Genomic DNA, 22,302 nt, shown 5'->3' with positions numbered 1-22,302 from the left:
GCTCAAGAGTCAGAAGGACCTGAGTTCTAACCCCGGCTTTACCACTTCGCTACTGTGAGACTTCGGGCAAGTCACTTCACTTCTCACTGTCTCATTTCCCTCATTTTTAAAATGGGGATTTAGACAATGAGCCCCTTGTGGGTCAGGGATTGCGTCCCATCCTATTGTCAGCAGGTGAGAGGCAGGTTTTAGTGATGGCAAGGAAGAGGAGTGAGTGGGTCAGAAATATGTTGAGAGTGAAAGGAAGTTTGTCCAAAATGGAGCATAGCCTCCACAGGCTGGGTTTAGCTGGGAATATCAGGTTGGGGCACTGGAGAGGAGAAAGGGCGAGGAGTTGTGGGGGGACAAGCTGGGAAGGAGTGGGCTGTAGGAATAAGTCGCTGTAAGGATGAGTGGTTTGGGTTGACAGCAAGAGAGGGGAACAGGAACATGGGGAGCAGAGAATGGGGCCGGGGAGGGTAAGGGCCCTTAGGGAATGCAGATTCCCAGCATTATAAAAGTTGTGAAGATGTGCCATTTGTTAATCGTGTACTTTGTGCCAGACACTGTACTAAACAATGCACAAACTAAACAGATAGAACACAGTTGCTGTCCAACAAGGAGCTCACTGCTTAAGAAGGGAGAACAGCTATTGAGTCCACATATTGCAGATGAGGAAACTGAGGCACAAAATAGATAAGTGACTTGCTCAAGGTCACAGAGCAGGAAAGTGGCAGAGTTAGGATTAGAACCCAGGTTTTCTGACTGCCAGGCCTATGGTCTTTTCAGTAGGCCATGCTGGTTATCATTATTATCATTATCTCTATTATTGTTATTATTGTTGTTGTTCATTGTGGGCAGGGAACATGTCTGCCAACTCTGTTGTACTCCCCCAAGCACTTAGTGTGGTGTTCTGCACATAGTAAGTGCTCACTAAGTATTACTGATTGATTATTAAGCTGGTTTCTCACACTCTGGCATTCTGCCCTCTCTGAGTTTCCTGGTGTCCAGGTCAGGCCAGAAACAGCAGGATGGTGACAGAGGGAAAGAGCAGGAAACAAGTGGGTGCCTGAGCACCTGATCTGTTCATTGCTGGTGAGGTAAATGATGAGCTGCTCTAGAGAGTTGACCGTAGCAAGAAGAGCATGGATTGAGGATTTACTGTGTGCAGCACTTGGGAGAGTGCCATATAGCAGAGTTGGTAGACATGTTATGTGCTCACAAGAAGCTTATAGAGGGAGACAGATATTAAAATGAGTCACAAATATGTCTGTAAGTGCTGTGGGACTGAGGGCGGGATGATTATTAAGTGTTTAAAGGGTCAGACCCAAGTATAGGTGACACAGAAGGGAGAGGGAGTAGGGGAAAAGAGGGCTTAATTGGGGAAGGCCTCTTGGAGAAGATAGGATAGTAAAATAGGAGAGGTCGAGCTGATAGAGTGTTTCAAAGCTGATGGCAAGGAGTTTTTCTGCTTGATACGGAGGTCAATGAGCAACTACTGGAGGTTTTTGAGAAGTGGGGTGACAAGCACTGAATGCTGTTTTAGAAAAAAGATCCAGGCTGCAGAATGAAGTATGACCTGGAGTGGCGAGAGACAGGAGGAGGGGAGATTGAGAGAAAGTTAAATGTTTAGAGTAAATGAAGATGACTTTGGGTGTGGAATTCAGTGTGGTAGAGAATAATGCCAAGTCAGAGAGAGAGCTGAGTTATAATAGGTTAGGAGGAATGTGGAGTTGACAGATGTTGACCTGGATTCCCTTAATTCTCAGCTGCATAAGTGCAGGATCAGAGGAATTGATCCAGGGCTGGGGTTGGAGGGGTGCAAGAGGGAGAGGGGCACAAGGGAGATGAGTTTGGTTAAGAGAGCAGAGTTCAATATGTTAATGTTTCCACCAATGGAGAGAAGCATTGGTAGCAAATCCAGGTGGGGCTGGAAAGCCAACAGATGTTAGTAGAATCAGAAATCACCTAACTAGTGGCAATTTTTAAATCAAAGCCAACATTAATCAATCCATATACCTGGCCGTTTTTTCCCATGCTTTTTGTTTTGGCTCCGGACCCTTCGGATGTTCTTTCCCATATCCCGTTTTGATAGAATTTGTGATTTCCCTCAATCAAATTGGACTGAATGGTGATATATAAGTATCAGGAGATTAAAGTGCAACATAGATTGCATATCTATTGTTTTATTGTACTCGACCAAGTGCTTAGTGCAGTGCTCTGCACACAGTAAGCTCTCAGTACATATGAATGAATGAATTGTTTTTAAATGGTGCAATTAAGTAATGTATATTTTGTTTTTTCTTAAAACTCTTTCTCTTATTAGTCAGCCTATTAAAGCAGATGTCCTCTTTATTCATGGCCTTTTGGGAGCAGCATTCAAAACTTGGCGTCAACAGGACAGTGATCAATCACAGAATGAAATCATATCAGAGGAAGAAGAGGGCTATACACAATGTTGGCCTAAGGTAAGAAGAACAAGCCAATTTCCTATAGACCCATGAAGCAGAGAGGCAACGTGGTCTAGTGGATAGAGCACGGGCCCAGGAGTCAGACAGATATCGGTTCTAATCCCAGCTCTGCCAATTTTCTGTTGTGTGACCTTGGACAAGTCACTTCACTTCCTTGGGCCTCAATTACCTCACCTGCAAAATGGGGATTTAGACTGTAAGCCCCATGTGGGACAAGGACTGTGTTCAACCTGAGTAGTTCGTTTCTAACCCAGCACTTAGAATAGTGCCTGGTACTATGTTATATGCTTAACAAATACCATAAAAAAAAGAAAATTCTATGAACACCACAGAGGAAAGGAGGGTCACTGTATAGGGCTCCATATCACCCAGGGGGAAATCACTTCTTGAGCTGAATGAAGTCCTGTCCTTCCCTTTAGTAAATTTTCTAGAAGGGTCCCAGCCCTTATCACTCCGGTATGTTTCCTGGCCCTTCATCTTGGGCTCTTCCCTGCATACCCCCGTTCCTCATTCTATTCTTAACTCTATTTTTGTAACTTTTGGTGTGTGATTCCAAAGTAGTGGACCTCACTGTCACTGCTTCTGTTGCCACCCCAGCTCCTCCCACAATCAGTGGTCCTTTGGGTGCAAAGTTGTGGGGGCCGGAGGTTTGGGGGACAAGGTCTCAGGCTCTCCCCTAACTTCCATGTCTTCTGCCACTAATGGGGAGGACTAGATGAAGATGGGGGGTAGAGAAGATCTTTTGGATTTCCTTCCTCCACCTCTACAGCCACCTAATTGCCCCTGTCAAGTCCCAGCCTCCTGCTTCTGTGGCCTGAAGGGACAAGGACCATGGGTCCAGAGGGGCTGAGCTGAAGGCAGTGGCCTCCATGGGCCATTTTCTCCCAGACCTTTTTGGTAAGTTTTCCCATGTATCCCATTTGAATGGAATTTGCCATTTCCATGAGACTAATCAAATTTGACTGAATGTTAATCAAATATAGTTGATCAGTGCTCAAGTACAAGACGTGTACAAGGCCTGTGGAAAGGAGGAAGAGAAGGAAGCGGAGGAGGGAGAGGAAGAATCCTGCTGCCCGTTAGCATCTTTGCAAGACAAAAATCTTGGGCAGTCGTGACTGCTGAGGGAGGTGGAGCCAAGCTGTGGGTGTATTTCCTGGGCTATGGTTCCTGTTTCTACATTGGAACTGTAGAAAAATAAATGAAAGTTACAAAAATAATTTAGAATATAGGTGGTGCAGTGGTGCAGGTGGTGCAGTGTTTTTTTATGGTATTTAAGTGCGTACAGTGTAGCAGGCACTGTACTAAGCTCTGGTGTAGGTACAGGCTAATCAGGTTGGACACAGTCCCTGTCCCACATGGGGTTCACAGTCTTAATCCCCATTTTACAGATGAGGTAACTGAGTCTCAGAGAAGTGAAGTGACTTCCCCAAGCTCATACAGCAGACAAATGGCAGAGGCCCAGTTCCTTCTGACTCCCAGGCCTGTGTTCTATCCACTAGACCATGGTGCTCCTCATTGAGGGCAGGGAATGTGTCTGCTAATTCTGTTGCATTGTACTTAGTACAGTGCTCTGCACACAGTAAGCGTTCAATAAATACCATCAAGGGACTGATAAGTTTGGAGCATAGGGAGAGTAGGGGCCCGGCAAGACCTAAATCTGCAGAACCAATGGGAAGGTGCCAAAGGGGCAAGCCTGGAGTTAAAGGTTAGGGCGGGTATCACATTTTGTCACTCAACAGGAAAAACGTCACACAACATGGTGTGAAGTGTCCTCAGACAGCGGTCGGCAACCTTTTTGTTGCAACAGGTGAACAAGATGAAACCCTTGAATAGTTCTCACACAGGGAGCTAACCACACCTTTAAACACTGCTTAATTTAACGCACTTCATTGTAGAAGGCTAATTGTGAAATGATGAAACTTAATACTGTACTTGCCCTGCCACTATCTAATGAGAAGCAATGACACTTAGTGGATAGAATACAGGCCTGGGAGTCAGAAGGACCTGGGTTCTAATCCCAACTCTGCCACATGTCTGCTCTGTGACCTTGGGCAAGCCATTTCACTTCTCTGGGCCTCAGTTACCTCATCTGTAAAATAGGAATTAAGAGTGAGAGCCCAAGTGGGACAGGGACTGTCCAACTTGATTTGCTTGTATCCACCCCAGGGTTTAGACCAATGCTTGGCACATAGTAAGCGCTTAATAAATACCACAGTTATTATTGTTAAGCTCTTACTATGTGCCAAGCACTGTTCTACTGGGGTAGATAGAAATCAGTCATGTCGGATACAGTCATACAAGTACCGTAATTATTAATGAGGCATCTGCATCATTTTTAAATGCCTCATTCCTAACCCCACTCCCGCTCCTGCACCTTGACCCTGGACCTCCTCAATCCTGAGGTCTCACAGAGCGTGTGTGGCCCTGGGCTCAGTCAGAGATGCCCTAGCTGACAGGAGCAGTCTGCAAATCAGACTCTGGCCTTGGAGCAAGACAAACTAAGACCCCTACAATCTCACCCCATTCACTTGGTGGCACCAAGCCACCTTCCGAGTCAGAGGCTCCCTTGTAGCTCCCCACAAGGGCAAGAGGAAATGATGGGATTATGTTTAGGAGAGAAGGGTTAATCCCTTCATTGGAGAAGCGGTGTGGCCTCGGGTATAGAGCGCGGCCAATGAGTCAGTAGGACTTGGATTCTAATGCCGCCGGTTCCGCCCCTTGTCTGCAGTGTGACCTTGGGCAAGTTGATTCACTTCTCTGAGCCTCAATTACCTTGTTGTAAATTGGGGATTAAGACTGTGAGCCTTGCCCCCTCCTACCTCTCCTAGCTACTCTCTAACTACAACCCAGCCCGCTCACTTAATTCCTGTGATGTTGATCTTCTCACCGTAACTCGATCTCATCTATTTTGTCGCTGACTTTTCGCCCACGTCCTGCCTCTGGCCTGGAACACCCTCCCTCTTCATATCCAACAGACAATTACTCGCCTCCTCTTCAAAGCCTTATTGAAGGCACATCTCTTCTAGGAGGCCTTCCCTGACTTAAACCCTCTTTTCCTTTTCTTCTACTCCTTTCTGCATTGCCCTGACTGGAGCCTGTCATGGGGCAGGGATTGTCTCTATCTGTTGCCAAATTGTACATCCCAAGCGCTTAGTACAGTGCTCTGCACATAGTAAGTGCTCAATAAATACTATTGAATGAATCCGCTCTCTCAGCCCTACAGCACTTATGCACATATCTGTGATTTATTTATTTATATTAACATTTGTCTCCCCATCTAGACTGAGAGGTCATTGTGGGCTGGAAATATGTCTGCTATTGTTATACTTTACTTTCCCAAGTGCTTAGTACAGTGCTTGCACACAGTAAGCACTCAGTAAATACAATAGATTGAACCCTGTGTGGGACATGGACCTTGTCCAAACTGATTAGCTTATATCTGCCTCAGTGCTCAGTACAGTGCCTGACATATAAGCACTTAAATACCATTTTTAAAAAAATGCTGCCACTCTGGTCCTGGGATTGAGTGTGTCTATGATGGGAGCTCACCATGTCCCCCAGACCCCATCCTTCGGATCCCTGCCCTAGCTCCCAGAAGCCACACTCCTTCCACTTTGAGAGGAGAAGCAATGAAGCAGCACAGGAACCAGCTCCTCCAGGATAATGGCACCATGGACGGCTGGGATGAGACTCAGCTCCTCCTCAAGCTGCTACTACACAAGGAAAACCCCCAGGTCCCTGAGCAAGCCCCCTGCAACCCTGGGTCCATGGGAAGGAAGCAGAGGAGAGAGAGGTAGAAACCTGCTGCCCGTTGGCATCCTTGCAAGGCAAAACCTTGTGTAATCATGACTGCCAAAGGAAGTGGGAACTGGGCTGTGGGCGGGTTTTTTAGGGGCTGCCAAAATGACTCAGGGTTGTGAGCACTGGCTCCCCTAGTTTCTCTTTGGGGGTCTCCTCCCCCTGGGCTTCCCCTCCCTTGCAGGCAATGCCTCCTCGGCAGCAATCGTAAATGCCTCACACCTTCTCCCCAGGCTCAAGAACCACTTTTGGTTCCAAGAATTGCCAGATATGGTTCAGGACCCACAGGTTACTGACCCTGTCCTTGAGGCACAAAGAGAGTAATTCTGTCTAGCAACTGCCTAAATGTAACCCAGATTCATAACATTTGGGCCTCCACTAATGGATTCTTTTTAAGGATGTGCATACCAAATGTTTCTGATTTCTCTAGTTTCCAGGAGTAGGATTCCCCATAGTCTCAGTAATTAGTGAAGACACTATTGGTTTTGCACCATGAACCAGATTTATAGCCTGGATCTCAGACCTCTGTGTTCTCTCTGCCCTAGTCCAGCATACCGAGTATGCCAGAAGTGAAGTGGGGGAAGGTGCAGCCTTTTCCTCAGTGGAGTGATGGAAGAAAATTGAGTCACTGTGATTTACCAGGGGAAAAAGTCAGCTGTTGGACTTAGACTAATATCCAGATTTTTTGATTCCTAGTTAATTGCTAACCTCCAAGCCCCACTACCTCCTGGAAAGTGTGGCAGTTCCATTTGCATTTGAAATTTGATCATTTCACCATCATAAGGTTAATTTTGTCATTCTGTAAATTCAGCCTGGTTTCAGAAAATGAAGCCATAGTCTCCCAGCAGAAAGGACCCTGTATTTTTGTAATTGGTATTTGTTAAGTGCTTGGTATGTGCCAGGGACTGTATTAAGTGCTGGGGAAGCTACAAGCTAATCAGTTTGGACACAGTCCATGTCCCACCTGGGGCTCATAGTGGTAATCCCCATTTTACAGATGAGATAACTGGGCCACAGAGAAGTTAAATGACTTGCCTAGGTCACACCACTGGCAAGTAGCTTAGTCAGGATTAAAACCCAGGATCTTCCGACTCCCAGGCCCATGCTCTATCCACTAGTCCATGCTGCTTCTCAATTGTATTCATTCTGTATTGCTTATATTAGTAAAACTTTGGTGATACTGTTGATAAAGAAGTTACCAGTCCCAAGACATACTGGGATCTGGTACATTTTAAGCAAGAGGGTCCTGCTTTTCCACTCTGACCATCAGGCTTTATTTGACTTCTTCAAAGAGATGTCAAATAGAGCAAGAAATGCTACCTTTGAGATTGATGCTTGGGAAGAAATTAATGCAATGAACATTCCTATCTGATTTTTTTTGTCACATTCTGTTTCATTTAGACATGGCTAGCTACAGACTGCCCTGCTCTTCGGATTATATCTGTGGAGTATGATACCCAGCTGAGTGATTGGAAGGCAAAATGCCCTGTTGAGAACCACAGGTAAGCTGGGGAGGAAAGAGATGGATGAGGAGACCACAGATAGGGAAACAGGGTAAATGAGGATGATTCTTTACCTTCTAGAGTAGTATAGAAACAATTCTAGCCTATTCCTTTTGAAAACTCTTCAGTAAGCCTTGGGGATTCCAATGCTGAAACCTCATACTGTTGATCTGGAACAGATCTGTAAGTAAAAAGAATGGATTAAAATACCAAACGTCACTTTTATATACCTCTTGGGGTTTTTTAAGCAATTTTATCAATGAAGTTTAAAAAAAAAAGATGAGTGCTTACTCTTTCTGACATTTTCAATTTGGGCTCGGTACACAGTATATCCGGTGAGGTGAAATTTAAGGTGACCCTTGATAAAAGGGTGAAAAAAGGGTACAGGGCAACTTTTTCCAATAAAAATCCAACAGAAAGGTAATGCAGATAAAAACAACATGATTCAAACAAGTGAGGCAGTAGAGTCTCTCCAAGGGTTGGCTATTGACACAGACTGGATAATAAAAAAGTGTTTGGAAAACATACATCCTGGCATGGCATGGCCTAGATGGGAAATGGTGAGGATACTGCCCTTCTGAGAATGTCCTTTTTGTGGTCTGGCAAATGTAGCCAGCCAGACTAGATTTAAAATCAATTTCACCTAAATAGATCTTGAAATTCAGGTGTCAAGCAGTGTCATATTGGAAACTTCTAAAGGTGTTATTTCTTCCTCTGCTCCTTTCTAAAAGATAGACAATTTTTGATCTCTCGGTAGTCCAGAGGGTTGAGAGTTGTGACTGATTTATCAATTGCTCATGCCTGATCCAGCTGCTGGTATGCAGTTTTAGGGTTGTTTATACTGTGCTCCATTTTGCTCTTCAGAAGCTGTGGTCTTTACATTCAGGCCTCTGGGAAGCCACATTCTTTATGGCCATAGCTGCCTGTTAGCTCAGGCCTTGAAAATATTTGAAGAAACCCCTATTTAAGCAAATGGCTCTACAGTATCAGGAGCCTGCTGTACTAATTGGTTCCCCCGCAATCAGCAGCATCCATATCCCAAACAGAAATCTTGAGCATCCTCAGCAGGTATCTCTGTGTGTATTCCAGAAGTTGGTATACCAAGCTCTTTCTACTTGGCCTGACAGATTCGTGGGCACAATTTCCTAATCATCTGCCCTTTTTCAATGGTATTTTTTAAGTGCTTACTATGTGCCAGGTACTGTACTAAGTGCTGGGGTAGATACAAGATAATCAGGTTGGTCACAGTCCTTGTCCCTCATGGGGCTCACAGTCTTAATTCCCATTTTATAGAGGAGGTAACAGACAGAGAAGTGAAGTTACTTACCCAAGGTCACACAGTAGACAGGTGGCGGAGCCAGGATTAGAAGCCTGTGGCTCTATTCACTAGGCCACTGTTTCCCACAGATCCCTTGGATTCAAGACGCTGCATATATCCAGCACCACCACTATCTCTGGCACCTACTGTTGTCCCATGCAAGGCGCCACTTTCTCCAACTGTCCAAGCCTCTTCTCCAACAGTAAAGGCACAGTGATGGGCCTGGAATCCTAGAGCAGCGGACATAGAGGCAAGAGAGTGAGCAGTATGAACAGTGGATCTCTGAAATCAAGGGAGAAATTTCAGACAAATCTCCCAATTTGGAAAGTGGCATATGTTCTGTTCCTTTCCTCTCTGGATCCCTTAGAAACAGCAAAGGAAACCTGCCTGGTTCCTGACACTTGTATGCAGGCCACTAGGTAACTATGGGTGGGGTAATACTGATACTCTCTTTAGAAGGGAGAGGAAGCCTTGAATGCTTTTCCTCTTTTCCATTCTCTCCATTTACTCTTCCTGCCCACTCCACAACTACCGCTGCAACCCCTGGCCTGAGAGCACTAGGTTTCTTCAATACCTTCTCTCTCCCCTAACAGTTTGTGTGCTTGAGTGGGGAATTTGAGGTACCCTGGATCTTTGCTGAGAAAGGTAAATACTTGTGCATAGTGTCACAAAGTCAAAGCTTAGGGAGGGGGCAATATCCAAAACCAAAAGATGGAGAAAAAACGAGTTTCCTGGATTAACATAATAATGGTCAAAATGGATTTATGACAACAGCTAAGAGTGGTTGCGAGCAATCTAATTTCATGAATTTTGGAGGTGGTCCTTTATCATGTTTTGTATCCTCATTTTTCTTCAGGAAGTCCATTGCTTATAGAAGCAACGAACTTCTTAACAAACTCAAAGCTGCTGGTGTTGGGGATAGGCCGGTGATATGGATATCACACAGTATGGGAGGTGAGTGCCCTGCCATGGCTGTCCTGGACTGTGGGGCTGGGAGGGGGGTGGGAGGGGAGTTGCTGATTGTAGGGATAATGGGGGAGAAGCCAAAACACATTCCTTAACCATATAATGGTGATAGTTTACTATTCCAGGTTATCTAGCTCCTTCTGGGTAATCCCTTTAATGAGGGTTTAGGAGAATACTATAGAAGTCAAAAAGATATCCCTGCCCTTAGGAAAAGTGGCTCTTTGGATGGAGGTGAAGAGGCAGATCTGATATATGCTGTGGAGAAAAAACTGACAGTATTTAACAGACTGAATAGGACAGCTGAAAGAAAGGCAAGAGTCAATCAGTACTATTTACTGAGCTCTTACTGTGTGTACAGAACTGGACTAAGATGTTGGGAGATTACGCACAACAGAGTTGGCAGGTATGTTCTTTACCCACAATGAGCCTGCAGTTCAGAGGGTCATCGGGGGGGATATAAAGGTTGTAGTCTTCAGAGGTAGGGAGGATGGTGATATTGTTTACTGTGAGGGGAAAGTTAAGTAGAAGCATTGTGGCTTAGTGGAAAGAGCCTGGGCCTGGAAGGCAGAGGACCTGGGTTCCAATCCCAGCTCTGCCACTTATCTACTCCAGGGCAAGTCACTTAACCTCTTTTTCTCTCAGCTTATCTGTAAAGTGGGGATCAAGACTGTGAGCCCCACATGGGCTGTGTCTAACCAGTTAGTTCGTATCTACCGCAGTGTTTAGTACAGTGCCTGGCATATAGAAAGCACTTAACAAATACCATTTAAAAAAAGTTACAGGATTAGTATTGGTGGGAAAATAGCAGGACTTCTGTTTTGGACATATTGAGCTTAAGGTGCTGATGGGGCACATGTGGAGATAATAATAATGTCGGTATTTGTTAAGCGCTTACTATGTGCAGAGCACTGTTCTAAGCACTGGGGTAGATACAGGGTAATCAGATTGTCCCACGTGAGGCTCACAGTTAATCCCCATTTTACAGATGAGGGAACTCATGCACAGAGAAGTTAAGTGATTTGCCCACAGTCACACAGCTGACAAGTGGCAGAGTTGGGATGCCCTGGATTAAGAGGAAATGTGAAATATCAAAGGTGATGAGAGATTGGAGCTAGTGAGATTTGGAAGTTATCTGCATCAAGCCAACTCTGTTGTTTTTTACTTTTCCAAGTGCTTGGAAAGTACTCTGCACCCAGTAAACATTCAGTAAATAAAATTAATTGATTGAGGTGTTAGCTGAAGCCAAGGGAGTGGATAGGAGTTCCCTGAAGAAATGAGGGTGAAGGGAGAAGAGTCAGGTATCCTGAAGGATATGCACAGCTAGGGAATGAGAGGTAGAAGAGACTGAGAGGGAGCAGCCAGAGAAAGCAGAAGAGAAGCAGGAGAGAACTGTGTGAGTAAAACTGAAGTTTGAGAGAGTCCATTTGGCAAAGAGAAATTCACTGGTGATCCTGAAGAGGGTGATCTTCGGGGAGTGAAATGGAGGCCAGTGGAAATCAGATTGGAGTGGGTTAATAAGAGAAGTGGAGGCCCTATGTGTATTCAGACTGCTCAGAGGGTAAGGACAGTAATAGGAGCCAGGTGATGGGGGTAATACCTGGACTCAGTAGTGAAATCCAGAGTTTTTTTGTTTTTTAAACAGAGAAAACTCTAGCGTGTTTTTACTTCTAGCTGCACAATTAGTTTCTTTCACAGTAATTTTTCCAAGTGGCCGTTTTGTGAGGCCATCTTAGCGTGGATTTATAATAATAATAATAATGATGGTATTTTTTAAGTGCTTATTATGTGCTAAGCACTGTTCTAAGCACTGGGATAGATACAAAGTAATCAGGTTGTCCCATGAGGGGCTCACACTTTTAAACCCAATTTTACAGATGAGGTAACCGAGGCACAGAAAAATTAAGTGACTTCCCCAAGGTCACACAGCAGACAAATGGCAGAGCCAGGATTAGAACCCATGTCCTCTGACTCCCAAGCCCTATGCTCTTTCCATTGAGCCACGTTGCTTCTCTAACGGTGACTGTGAGATCAATCAGGGAGGCAATTGATCAGTGGTCTCTATTGTGTACTGTGTGCGGAGCACTTGGGAGAACTCAACCAATCAATTGTATTCAGTGAGTGTTTACTGTGTGCATAGCACTGAACTAACAGCTTCAGAGAATACACTATAACAGAGTTGGCAGATACATTCCCTGCATGATCCCCACCCTCAAGGAGCTTACAATCTAGTGGGAGAGACAGGCATTAAAATGAATCACAGGAAGGAGAGGCAACCAAATATAAGGACTTATTCAGAAGTGTTAGGAGGGTAGGGGGAAGATGAATACCTGAGTGCTAAGGGGTATAGACTCAAGTGCCTGTGTTACCCAGAAGAGAGAGAAAATAGGCAGAGATGGGAGATTAGTCAAGGATGACTTCCTAGAGGAGATGTGGTGGTCTGTCGCATGTGGAGGAGGAGGGAGCTCCAGGCAGGAAGTAGGTGGCATAAGAAAGTTGATGAAGCGAGAGATGAGAGTGAGGCACAGTGAATAGGTTGGTGATAAAGAACTCTGGGACTTTCAATTGACAGCTGCTGCCAACGTGCCAGGGGATTTGCCCTGTCTCCCTCTCCCTATAGCCCTACAGCACTTATACTAGACATCTGTAATATATTTATTTATGTTAATGTCTGTCTCCCCCTCTAGACTGTAAGCTCATTGTGGGCAAGGAATATGTCATATTATTTTATACTCTCCCAAGCGAATTAGTGCAGTGCTGTGCACACAGAAAGCACTCAATAAATATGGTTGACTTACTGACCCTACTGCCATACTGCCACTTGCTGGAACTCAGGTCTGCCCAGAACAGCATTAGGGTTAGGGAACAAATAGGATGGAAATGGCATCATTTGGGGAAGCCTGGTGATGTCACTATGAACTGGTTGGGCTTTTTGATAGTGTTTCACAACAGTTAACTCTGTACAACATTTTGCCTGGAATCTGTTGTAGTGCCAAGAGCTAGATTTGTCATTTGCATATTCTGGTCAAACAGATTTTTAGTTATAAAAATTCTCTCATTATTAGTAATTATTAGTAATAATAATAACATGGATAATAATGAATAGTAAAAGTAGTATTTCTTAAAGACCAAGTGCCAAGTACTGCTAGACATACAAAACAGTTTGGGCATAGTGTCTGTTCCACTTGCAGCTCTCCGTCTAAGGGAGAGGGAGAATAGGAATTTTATCCCCATTTTACTGGTGAGGAACCTGAGGCTTAGAGAAGTTAAGTCATTTGCCCAAGGTCACACAGCTGGCAAGTGGCAGAGCCAGGATTAGAAGAACCCAGGTCTCCTGACTCTGTCCGGTGCTCTTTCTACTAGACCACGATACATTTGACCCATCCACATACCTCAACCAATGTGCCACTGTCCTCAGCCATCATGCTGTCTGTAAAGCCATGCAGGATTATCTTGTTGCCCACCCCCACATTAATTCACTGCATCCTATCCCTCTGTTCTTTATTCCTAACTTTATCAAGGGAATCCATGTAACCACAAAGTGAAAGGGAACAGAACTATTGATTCTAGAGAGAAATTTCCCTCTTCACCCCCACCGTAAACATGCCAGTAGCAATTGATTTCCTGCTCTCAGGGTCACACCTGGAGAGTTTCCAGTACTCTACCAGTCTCGACTACAGGAGGGAGAGTCAAGCAAAGGCCTGGCCATTCCATTCCTAGCTTGGGCAGCGGCTAGCAAGTGGAAGGCAATCTGCTACAAGTCAAAACTCACCTGGGCGAGGTGGCAGCTGCATGGGAGAGAGTTGAGGGCAGAGACTCAAGCTTTCTGCACTGAAGGAGGCAATGGTAAACCACTTCCGTATTTTTACCAATAAAACTCTATGGATACACTACCAGAACGATTGCAGATGGGCATTCTGGGAGAGATGTGTCCATGGTGTCGCTATGGGTCAGAGATGACTCTACAGCATAAGACAAGACAAGCAATTGATTACCCTGGCCCCTGGCTCTGCCAATAGTCTCTGGCAGCAGGGATAGGGCAAGGTGTTCCTTCTTAGTCCCTTTCTGGGACTGAGCGAGGCAGGAAGACCAAAGGCAGTGGTGCTTGGGGAAAGTTGGGGCATCCAGGGCTGAGGAGGGAACCTCAGTAACAACGTGGGAAGCAGCGTGGCCTAGTGGATAGAGCACTAGCTTGGGAGTCAAAAGGACCTAGGTTTTATTCCCAGCTCTGACACTTGTCTGCTGCATGACCTTGGGGAAGTCAATTGCCTTCCCTGGGCCTCAGTTCCCTTATCTGTAAAATGGGGTTATAAAGACTGTGCACCCCATGTGGGACAAGGACTGTGTCCAACCTTATTAGTTTGTATCTGCCCTAGTGCTCAGTGCAGTGGCTGGCACATAGTAAGTGCTTAACAGGTACCATAAAAAAAAAGGAAAAACACAAACCTGTCTGGGGACATTGTCAGTAAGCCCTCTACTCCTGAAACACAGGGAAACATCTCCTCCTTGGTAACCGTTAAACTGAAAGCCCCTTGTGGACTTACTCGTAAATTCCCCAAGGACCTACAAGTCTCTGCACACAGATGTGTAGTCAGTGGAAGGACTGATGAGGTAGCAGTGGCAGACAGGGTTGTGGAAATGTGGGAGGAGATGAAGCTCGGGTGAAGGAGTGAGAATACCAAGAGAGAACGAAAACCGGTTGGAGATAAAGAAGTGGCAGGAGAAATAAGAGGGAGGAAGAGCAGAGGAGAAGAGGTAAGGGAAAGAAAACATGAGGATAAAAAAAGGCCACCACTGGTATATTCAGTACCCAAAGTGAACCCGCAGAGAATACAATGGATAAAAACATGTACTAAATATGTATTTTGAAGGGTTGGCTTAGGCACCCCATGCAGGTAGGAATCCTAGCTCTGCAACTGGTCAGCTGTGTGACTGTGGGCTAGTCACTTAACTTCTCTGTGCCTCAGTTACCTCATCTGTAAAATGGGGATTAAGACTGTGAGCCTCACGTGGGACAACTTGATTACCCTGTATCTACCCCAGCGCTTAGAACAGTGCTCTGCACATAGTAAGCGCTTAACAAATACCAGCATCATCATCAAATAGGTTACTTCTAGCTAAGCTATCTGTGTAGTTATTCACTCTCAAATGTTTTTCAGAACTGAGGACTAGAACTACTGAAAACCACAAGCTAGAGCCTAGTTTTCAGTACTGTAAATAGGACATGATTTTTTTTCTCCTTTGTTTCCAGGACTTCTCGTCAAAAAGATGCTGGTGGAAGCATCCAAGAACCCCGAAATGAACCCCCTCATAAACAATACACGAGGAATCATTTTCTACAGTGTCCCTCACCATGGATCCCAGCTGGCTGAGTACTCGGTCAATGTTCGCTATCTTCTCTTTCCCTCGGTTGAAGTCAAAGAACTCAGCAAAGGTAATGTCCTCAACAAGGATTGAATCCGTCAGTGAATCGATTGGATTAGCACTAGGTCTGGATGACGAGAGGGCAAAAAGTTTTGTTTTTGTATATGTATAGTGTTTTCAGGGAACTTGAACTCTTCCTGAGTTTGAGGTCATTTTATAAGTTGTGTGCTCTGTGTAGGTGGGACCCCCCAAGTCAGAGGTCTAATGGATGACTATTAAATGGTCCACCTACCTTTTGGAAGGGACAAAATGTAAATTGATGTGTGGCATGAATGATCCTAAAGGGGGGGGGGGGGGGCGCCACTCTAAGGAAGCATTTAGAAATGTACAAGCAAAGATAAACCACCTGCCCCCTACGGTTTAACTACCCAGAAAGCATGCATACAGCACAAGCCTTTCTAATGCAAACTTTAGTCCTGTAACCTATAACTGTAACCTATAACTGTATGGCAGCACTTATAAGGAAACACAACACAACTGATCTCTGCTTTTATCCCATCATGCTTTGAGGGTTAGACTCCACTGTGTATCTGCTTGTCTTTGCCCCCACCCGACATGCTTCATTGCCCAAGATATCCAATAGCCACATTGTATCATGTTGGCTACTTCAATTTCTGCCAGCTTTGTTGTATGCTACACAGCTGGTAGTTGTGGATGCTGTGCTATGAGCAGGAAGCATATATTGCACAGTGGAGCCTGTCATGATCAATCCATCTGTGGTATTTGAGCACTCCCTGTGGGCAGAGCACTGGCCTAATCACTTGGGAAGTACAATTTGTGTTTTGTTTTCACATTTCATCACTCTTGCTGTTCATCTCCAATCCCTCCTCTCCACTCAAATCCTTGGATTGTGAGCCCCATGAAGGATAGGGATAGGGTCTAAATCCTACCTGTGTATTCTCTTCCAGCCGTTAGTTTGGTGCCCTGCCCACCCACTTACTGGATAGAGCATGGGCCCGGGAGTCAGAAAAACCTGGGTTCTAATTCTGACTCTGGTGCTTCTCTGCTGTTTGACATTAGGCTAGTCACTTCCTTCTCTGGGCCTCAATTACCTCATCTGTAAAATGAAGATAAGAGTGTGAGCCCCATATGGGACTCTGTCCAACCTGATTTACTTTTATCTGCCCCAGCAGTTAGAACAGTGCTTGGCACATATTAAGCACTTAACTAGTACCATAATTATTACCGTTATTATTATAAGCACTTCATACCATGACAATACAAATGATACGACAGAGTTGATAGACATGATTCCTGTCCTCAATGATGCTGATGGCTTTGTATGACCTTGACCGAGAAAGGGGGGAACTTGATTACTACTTATACTTTTTTGGATTCCTTCAGATTGTCCTGCTCTGAAAGAACTGCATGATGACTTTCTGACTTTTGCTCAAGACAGAAACTTCCAAGTCTTAAATTTTGTGGAGACGTTACCCACTCGAATCGGGAGCATGATTAAACTGCACGTGGTACCAGTGGAATCAGCAGGTAGTTGCTCTTTTGTAACATACTGATTCACATAGAATTGATGATGGCTGACATTTATTCCGTCAATGTTGAGGATTTTTCCATCTAATTTCTCAGCTATTTTAAGAAATGGTTTGCACGAAGAAATAGCATACGAACATCTCAAAGACACTTCCCTGATACTTTCCATCTGTAAATCTACAAAAAACTTGTTAATATTGGGTCTCTCATCCTGCTGTCAGGTTGATTCTTCTTGGGGTCAGTTTCCTAGTCACGACTGATTTAACTACAGTGAGGCAGAATTTATGATCAAAACTAGAATTTCTGGTTTTGTCATGCAACCACTGAAATACACTAAAACGTCACACTTTATGTTCCTCATCACCTCCCTCTGCCTTGTTCACACTCCTGCTTGGGACTCCACCAGTTTCAGCTCTTCCAAGCCACACCTCTCCCTGTCTTCAAAACCCTCTTCCGTCCCCTTCTTCAAGCGTGAGATTAAGCACAACCTTCCTGGGCCAAATCCATTCACCTGCTGGCCTCAGACTTTAGTCATATTCTCAATTTACATTAATTCACCTATTTGTTGGCTGAATTTTGTAATTATTTTTAAACACTATTTCTTAAGCACATACTCTGTGCCAGGCTCTTTACTAAGTGATGGAGTAGATTCAAGCTAATCAGGTTGGAGACAGTCTCTGCCCCATGTGTGGAATTAATTCCCATGTTACAGATGAGGTAATTCAGACACAGGGTAGTAAAGTGACTTGTTCAAGGTCACAGAGCAGCCAAGTAGTGGAGCCGGGAATAGAACCAGGTCCTTTTGACTTCCAGGCCCGAGCTGTATCCACTAGGCCATGCTGCTTTCTCAGTGCATGACACCTAGTACGTGCTTAAATCCCATAATAATAATACTACTTCCATGGTATATGGAGGCTGATGTGAGAGTTGGGCCCAGTAAATGTTTTAGTCAAGTTACAGAGGAAGACGACCACCCTGATGCTCAAAGAGCTGAAAAATAAAGCTCTAAAGAAGGGAGAAGACCAGTAAGCACTTTACTAAATACTAGGACTATTTGATGTCACTTTACCTGTAATGACTTCCTCTTGCACTTTGTGTTTTCAACAGATTTGGGCATCGGAGACCTGATCCCAGTGGAAGTAAACCATCTCAATATCTGCAAGCCCCAGAAGAAGGACACTTTCTTATACCAGCGTACTTTGAAGTTCATCTGTGACTCATTAGCTAGCGATCTCAAAAACTGACACCCTCCCCCATCAACGGCTTCTTTCATCTCTGCCCCATCGAACTGTGCAAGTAAGTTCAGCAAATATGCCGTTCAGGTGATCTAGCTGCCTTGCCATGTGGAGCAGCGCATCAGAGCTGGAGCCCAAACACAGATATGGTAATAAAGACGCTGACTCCATTTGCTTCCCCTTGGCTTTAAAGTCTCAGGTGTGGGTGTCCAGTGTGTGTTCCACTTAGTGGTAGTATGGGTAGGGCAAGAACAACCCAAACTCTCTGCGTGGGCCACGGAGGGACCGAGTGACATGAAGGGTAGGTTGTCTTGGGGGTAGGTCCACTTTGCTGAACTGAGGGGAAAGAGAAAACAATTTGCCTCAAGTCCTGAAAGTATGAGGCTGATTTTGTTGGGGTTTCACTATGTAATAGGACAGCTTTTGTAAGGTGACTCAAACCTTGTATGGTGCCTCAATGTACCAGGCCCCACAGTGGGGTTATGTTCCTGACAACCGTTATGATGGAGCAGCGGAGGGAGTAATCTGCTGAAGATGATGCAGGAATAGATCTAACTGCCATAACACTGAAGCTATTCAACAGCCCTTTCTAACCTACAGAGTTTGATATCATGGTTTTTACTAGAAGTATCTGTAAAAATAGCCACTAGCCACCTGCCCCCACTCTTCTTTGGTTTTTCACTACAAGTATTTGTAAAAATAGCAACTAGCCACTTGCCCCCACTCTTCTTCCCTCCCAAACCCCCATCTTCAATGTCTTTCTGTTGGCTCACTCCCCTCTGCCTTCAAATATGTATACATCTTCCTGAGCCTAAATTAAAAACAAATTTTTAAAAATCCCTTCTCTGGATCCCCTCTGCACCTTTCAACTATGGCCCCATTTTCCTCTCCCTCCTCCTGTTCCTGTCCAAACTCCTCCAACAGGTTTGTGTATACCCATGCTGATTCCATTTCCCTTCTACTGTCTGGTTTCCACTCACTTCACTACATATCATCGCTGTTTCCAAGGTCAACAAATGACCTCCTCCTTGCCAAATCTAATAGACTCAAATCTGTCCTAGTAATCCTTTTTGACCTCTCAGCTGTCTTGGACACTGTGTCTCCAGGAGAAGGGAATGGTTTGCAGTTGAATTTTGCCTCCTTTGACACTGTCCTCACCTTGGCTTTCCTCGGGCCGATCCTTCTCAGGCTTTGTTGCTGGCACTTCCTTTGCCACCTATTCCCTAACTCTCAGTGTTTCTCAAGACTTAGTTCTGGGTCTATTTCTTTCAAGCTACAGTCACTCCTTTGGAGAACTCATCTATTCCCATGGCTGTACCTACCACCTGTATGAGAATGAGCCCCGAATCTATTTTTTCTGTCGTGACCCCTCTCTTCCTCTATAGTCTCACATTTCCTCCTGCTTCCAAGACATCTCTTAAATGGATGTCCCACAGGTACTGCAAGCTCATTAAATTTAAAACTAGACCCCACCCTCCCCACTAAATCCTCTTCTCCACCTACCTTTTCCTCCACGATTGACACCACCACCATCCTCCCTGTCTCTCAAACCTGGAACTTGGACAATAGCCTTGACTACTCCCTCTCCTTCAGCCTACCTCCAGATCTTCCTCTCCATCCAAACAGACACCTTTGCTGGTTCAGGCACTCATCATATCCTACCTTGACTACTGTTTCACTTCTCTCCAGTCCATACTTCACCCTCGAGCCCATATCATTTTTCTAAAAGAGTTCAGCACACATCTCTCCACTCCTCAAAACCCTCCAGTTGCTACCCATTCCTCTGTGTATACAACAGAAACTCCTGACTCAGCTTTAAGGTACTCCATCAGTTTTCTCCTTCCTGATTACGGATGCCCTCTTTCTGATACACCCCAGCTCGCATGCTTCAACCTCATCACTGTGTTCTTCTTCCACGCCTCTCTGCCAACTTGCTGTTACTCTCCCTTCTACCTGGAATACCTTCCCCTTTCATATCCTGCAGATCACTACTCTCCCTGTCTTCAAAACCCTTCTGAAGTCACATGTTTTCCAGGAGGCCTCCCTGATTAGTTTCTCATCTCTCTACCTTACATTTCTTCTACTGCCTCTTTAGCTTTCACATCCTTCTCCCAGGCCCCGCAAACACTTATGTGCACATCTTTACACTCTTCTTACCTCCTCTTAGCTGTAATTTAATTTAGTGTCTGGCTCCACCATTAAATTATAACCTTCTGAGGGTAGGGGTCGTGTTTACTAATTCTTCCAAGGGTTTCATAAAGTGCTGTGCACACAGTAGGTGCTCAGTGAATATTTTTAGTGACAAAAGGGGAAATACATTTGTATATGACCATCAGCTGAGATCCCCATTTATTAACAGCTCTCCATTTTTGTGAGCTAGAATATTTTCATTGCTTGGGGGGCTTTTACTTCTCCTGGTATTCCTTCCAACAGTGCACAAATTTATATTAGTACTGGCAATCCAGGAAAGGGAGAAAACGGTAAGGTCCCAGTTGAGCAAATCTTTTTACAATTTTCTTGTAAAGATTCATTTAGCACTGGGGCTTACACTTAGCCTATTCATGAGTGCCACAAGGGACTCTTGACCTGACCACTGTCCCAGAATCTCCAGGGTTGTCCTGGAAGCCCCCTCTAGACTGTTAGCTCCTTCTGGGCAGGGATCTTCCCTGCTAGTTTTGTTGTATTGTATTCTTATTCATTCAATCATATTTATTGAGTGCTTACTATGTGCAGAGCCCTCTACTAAGTGCTTAGTAAAGGGCTTAGCACACAGCACTCAATAAATGCCATACATTAATTAAGTGATTAGAGGCAGAGTTTGGGCTCAGCTTGACCCAGCCATAAGGTGGATGGAAGCAACAGCAATTATTTGGCACGTACTGTAAGCAGTGTAGAAGCCTAAGGGAATGTGCAGAAGTAAAAGCCATTGCCTCTTTGCTTGAGAATCTTATCAAAAGGGAGACACATGGGCAAGCAACAATGGCCAAGTACCCCAAAGATAACTAACTACACAGTTATATTGTATCTGCTTCCCTATGGTCCAGGTCAGTCAAAAAGTACCTTCTAATTTTGGGGACCTTCCCCATCTTGCCTGCCCCCTGGCCCCAAGTTGGTCACTCACTGATACAACCCTTTCTCGCACTAGAGACAATACTTGTCCTTTACTTACCTTCCTGGGGTGGGGGGGTTGTGAAGTTATCTGGAAAGTTTCTCAAGCCCTGTGGATGCAAAGCACTTTATGTGACTACATAAAGCATATGCAAGGAAATTGTGAAAAGTCAGTCTAAGCCTTGGACTTATTTTCATTTGTGGCCATCATCCAGCTTTGGGGCAGGGAGGGGGCGGTGGGGAGCAGTTCTAGGTCTGTTTTGCGTATTATCCCAAATGGGTATCAGTGTATAGCACCATTATAGAAAGAATCCATGTATGCAGCTAGGCTGGCTCACTAATTATAGTTAGGGAGAGTGGCTGGTTGGCTGGCTTTAGAGGTCCAGGTCCGTTGTCTTTTGAAATGAATTACAAACAGCAGGTGACTAGGTTTCTGGGGATGTTGGAACTGTTTACACCCTTTTCCCCCTTCCCTGTAAACATGCAAGGCACTCTAATGTATTCATATCCATAAATACTGGAGCCTTCTCCTTCATCGCAGGAAAATAGGAGCATCCTAAACTGAGATAAAATGTTGTGGCGTATCTAATTTGTGCTGTGAATCTCAGCCAGGGCCACACTTAGATAATTATATCCTGAAGTGATAGAAGTGTGTATTTCTACCAAAAGGAGGTAGGGAGATCTGCATTTTGGACCGAAGGTGTGGCGCCCTGTATAATACAATGATATTTACAAGGTCTTTTCATTTGTACTGTGTTCACATCTCATGCTCAATCCTCCTACCTTCTGTGGTGAGTGAAACTGGAATTTGAAGCACATTCTCTCTTGGGAATTCTTTTTTAGTAATATGGTATGCACCAATGTGTAACTTGCTTTTTACTAACATCATTGAGTGGTCTAAAAATTTGGATTCTGGGGGAAGATATTAAATGTTTAATAAATTTCATTTAAAAAAAATCTGCTGTGCTGATTGGACTGTTACACTGTCATCAAATCAGTTTCCTAAATCAAAGCTG

At 44.7% G+C, this 22,302-nt stretch overlaps 1 protein-coding gene and 1 non-coding gene across 4 annotated transcripts in view; both read left to right on the top strand.

Moving 5' to 3' along the window:
• The window catches only part of SERAC1 (serine active site containing 1), a 58,651-nt gene extending 40,303 nt beyond the window's left edge, over positions 1 to 18,348 (top strand). For 2 of the 3 annotated variants that reach the window (XM_029057379.1, XM_029057394.1), the window contains 6 exons: positions 2,306 to 2,447; positions 7,650 to 7,750; positions 9,925 to 10,022; positions 15,283 to 15,465; positions 16,800 to 16,943; positions 18,051 to 18,348. In XM_029057379.1, the coding sequence (XP_028913212.1) occupies positions 2,306 to 2,447; positions 7,650 to 7,750; positions 9,925 to 10,022; positions 15,283 to 15,465; positions 16,800 to 16,943; positions 18,051 to 18,187 (805 nt within the window). In that variant the 3' untranslated portion in view covers positions 18,188 to 18,348. The remainder of the gene's footprint in view (positions 1 to 2,305; positions 2,448 to 7,649; positions 7,751 to 9,924; positions 10,023 to 15,282; positions 15,466 to 16,799; positions 16,944 to 18,050) is intronic. The other variant, XM_029057387.1, reaches the window with a different exon arrangement.
• On the top strand, positions 13,656 to 13,793 carry LOC114809339. Its single transcript, XR_003757126.1, has one exon. It is a non-coding gene; the product is annotated as a small nucleolar RNA SNORA7 (small nucleolar RNA).
• Positions 18,349 to 22,302: the final 3,954 nt, after the last annotated feature.

The sequence above is a fragment of the Ornithorhynchus anatinus genome, chromosome 2 (assembly GCF_004115215.2).
Source record: "Ornithorhynchus anatinus isolate Pmale09 chromosome 2, mOrnAna1.pri.v4, whole genome shotgun sequence".
NCBI classification, from domain to species: Eukaryota; Metazoa; Chordata; class Mammalia; order Monotremata; family Ornithorhynchidae; genus Ornithorhynchus; species Ornithorhynchus anatinus.
This window is presented reverse-complemented; position numbering and strand designations above follow the sequence as displayed.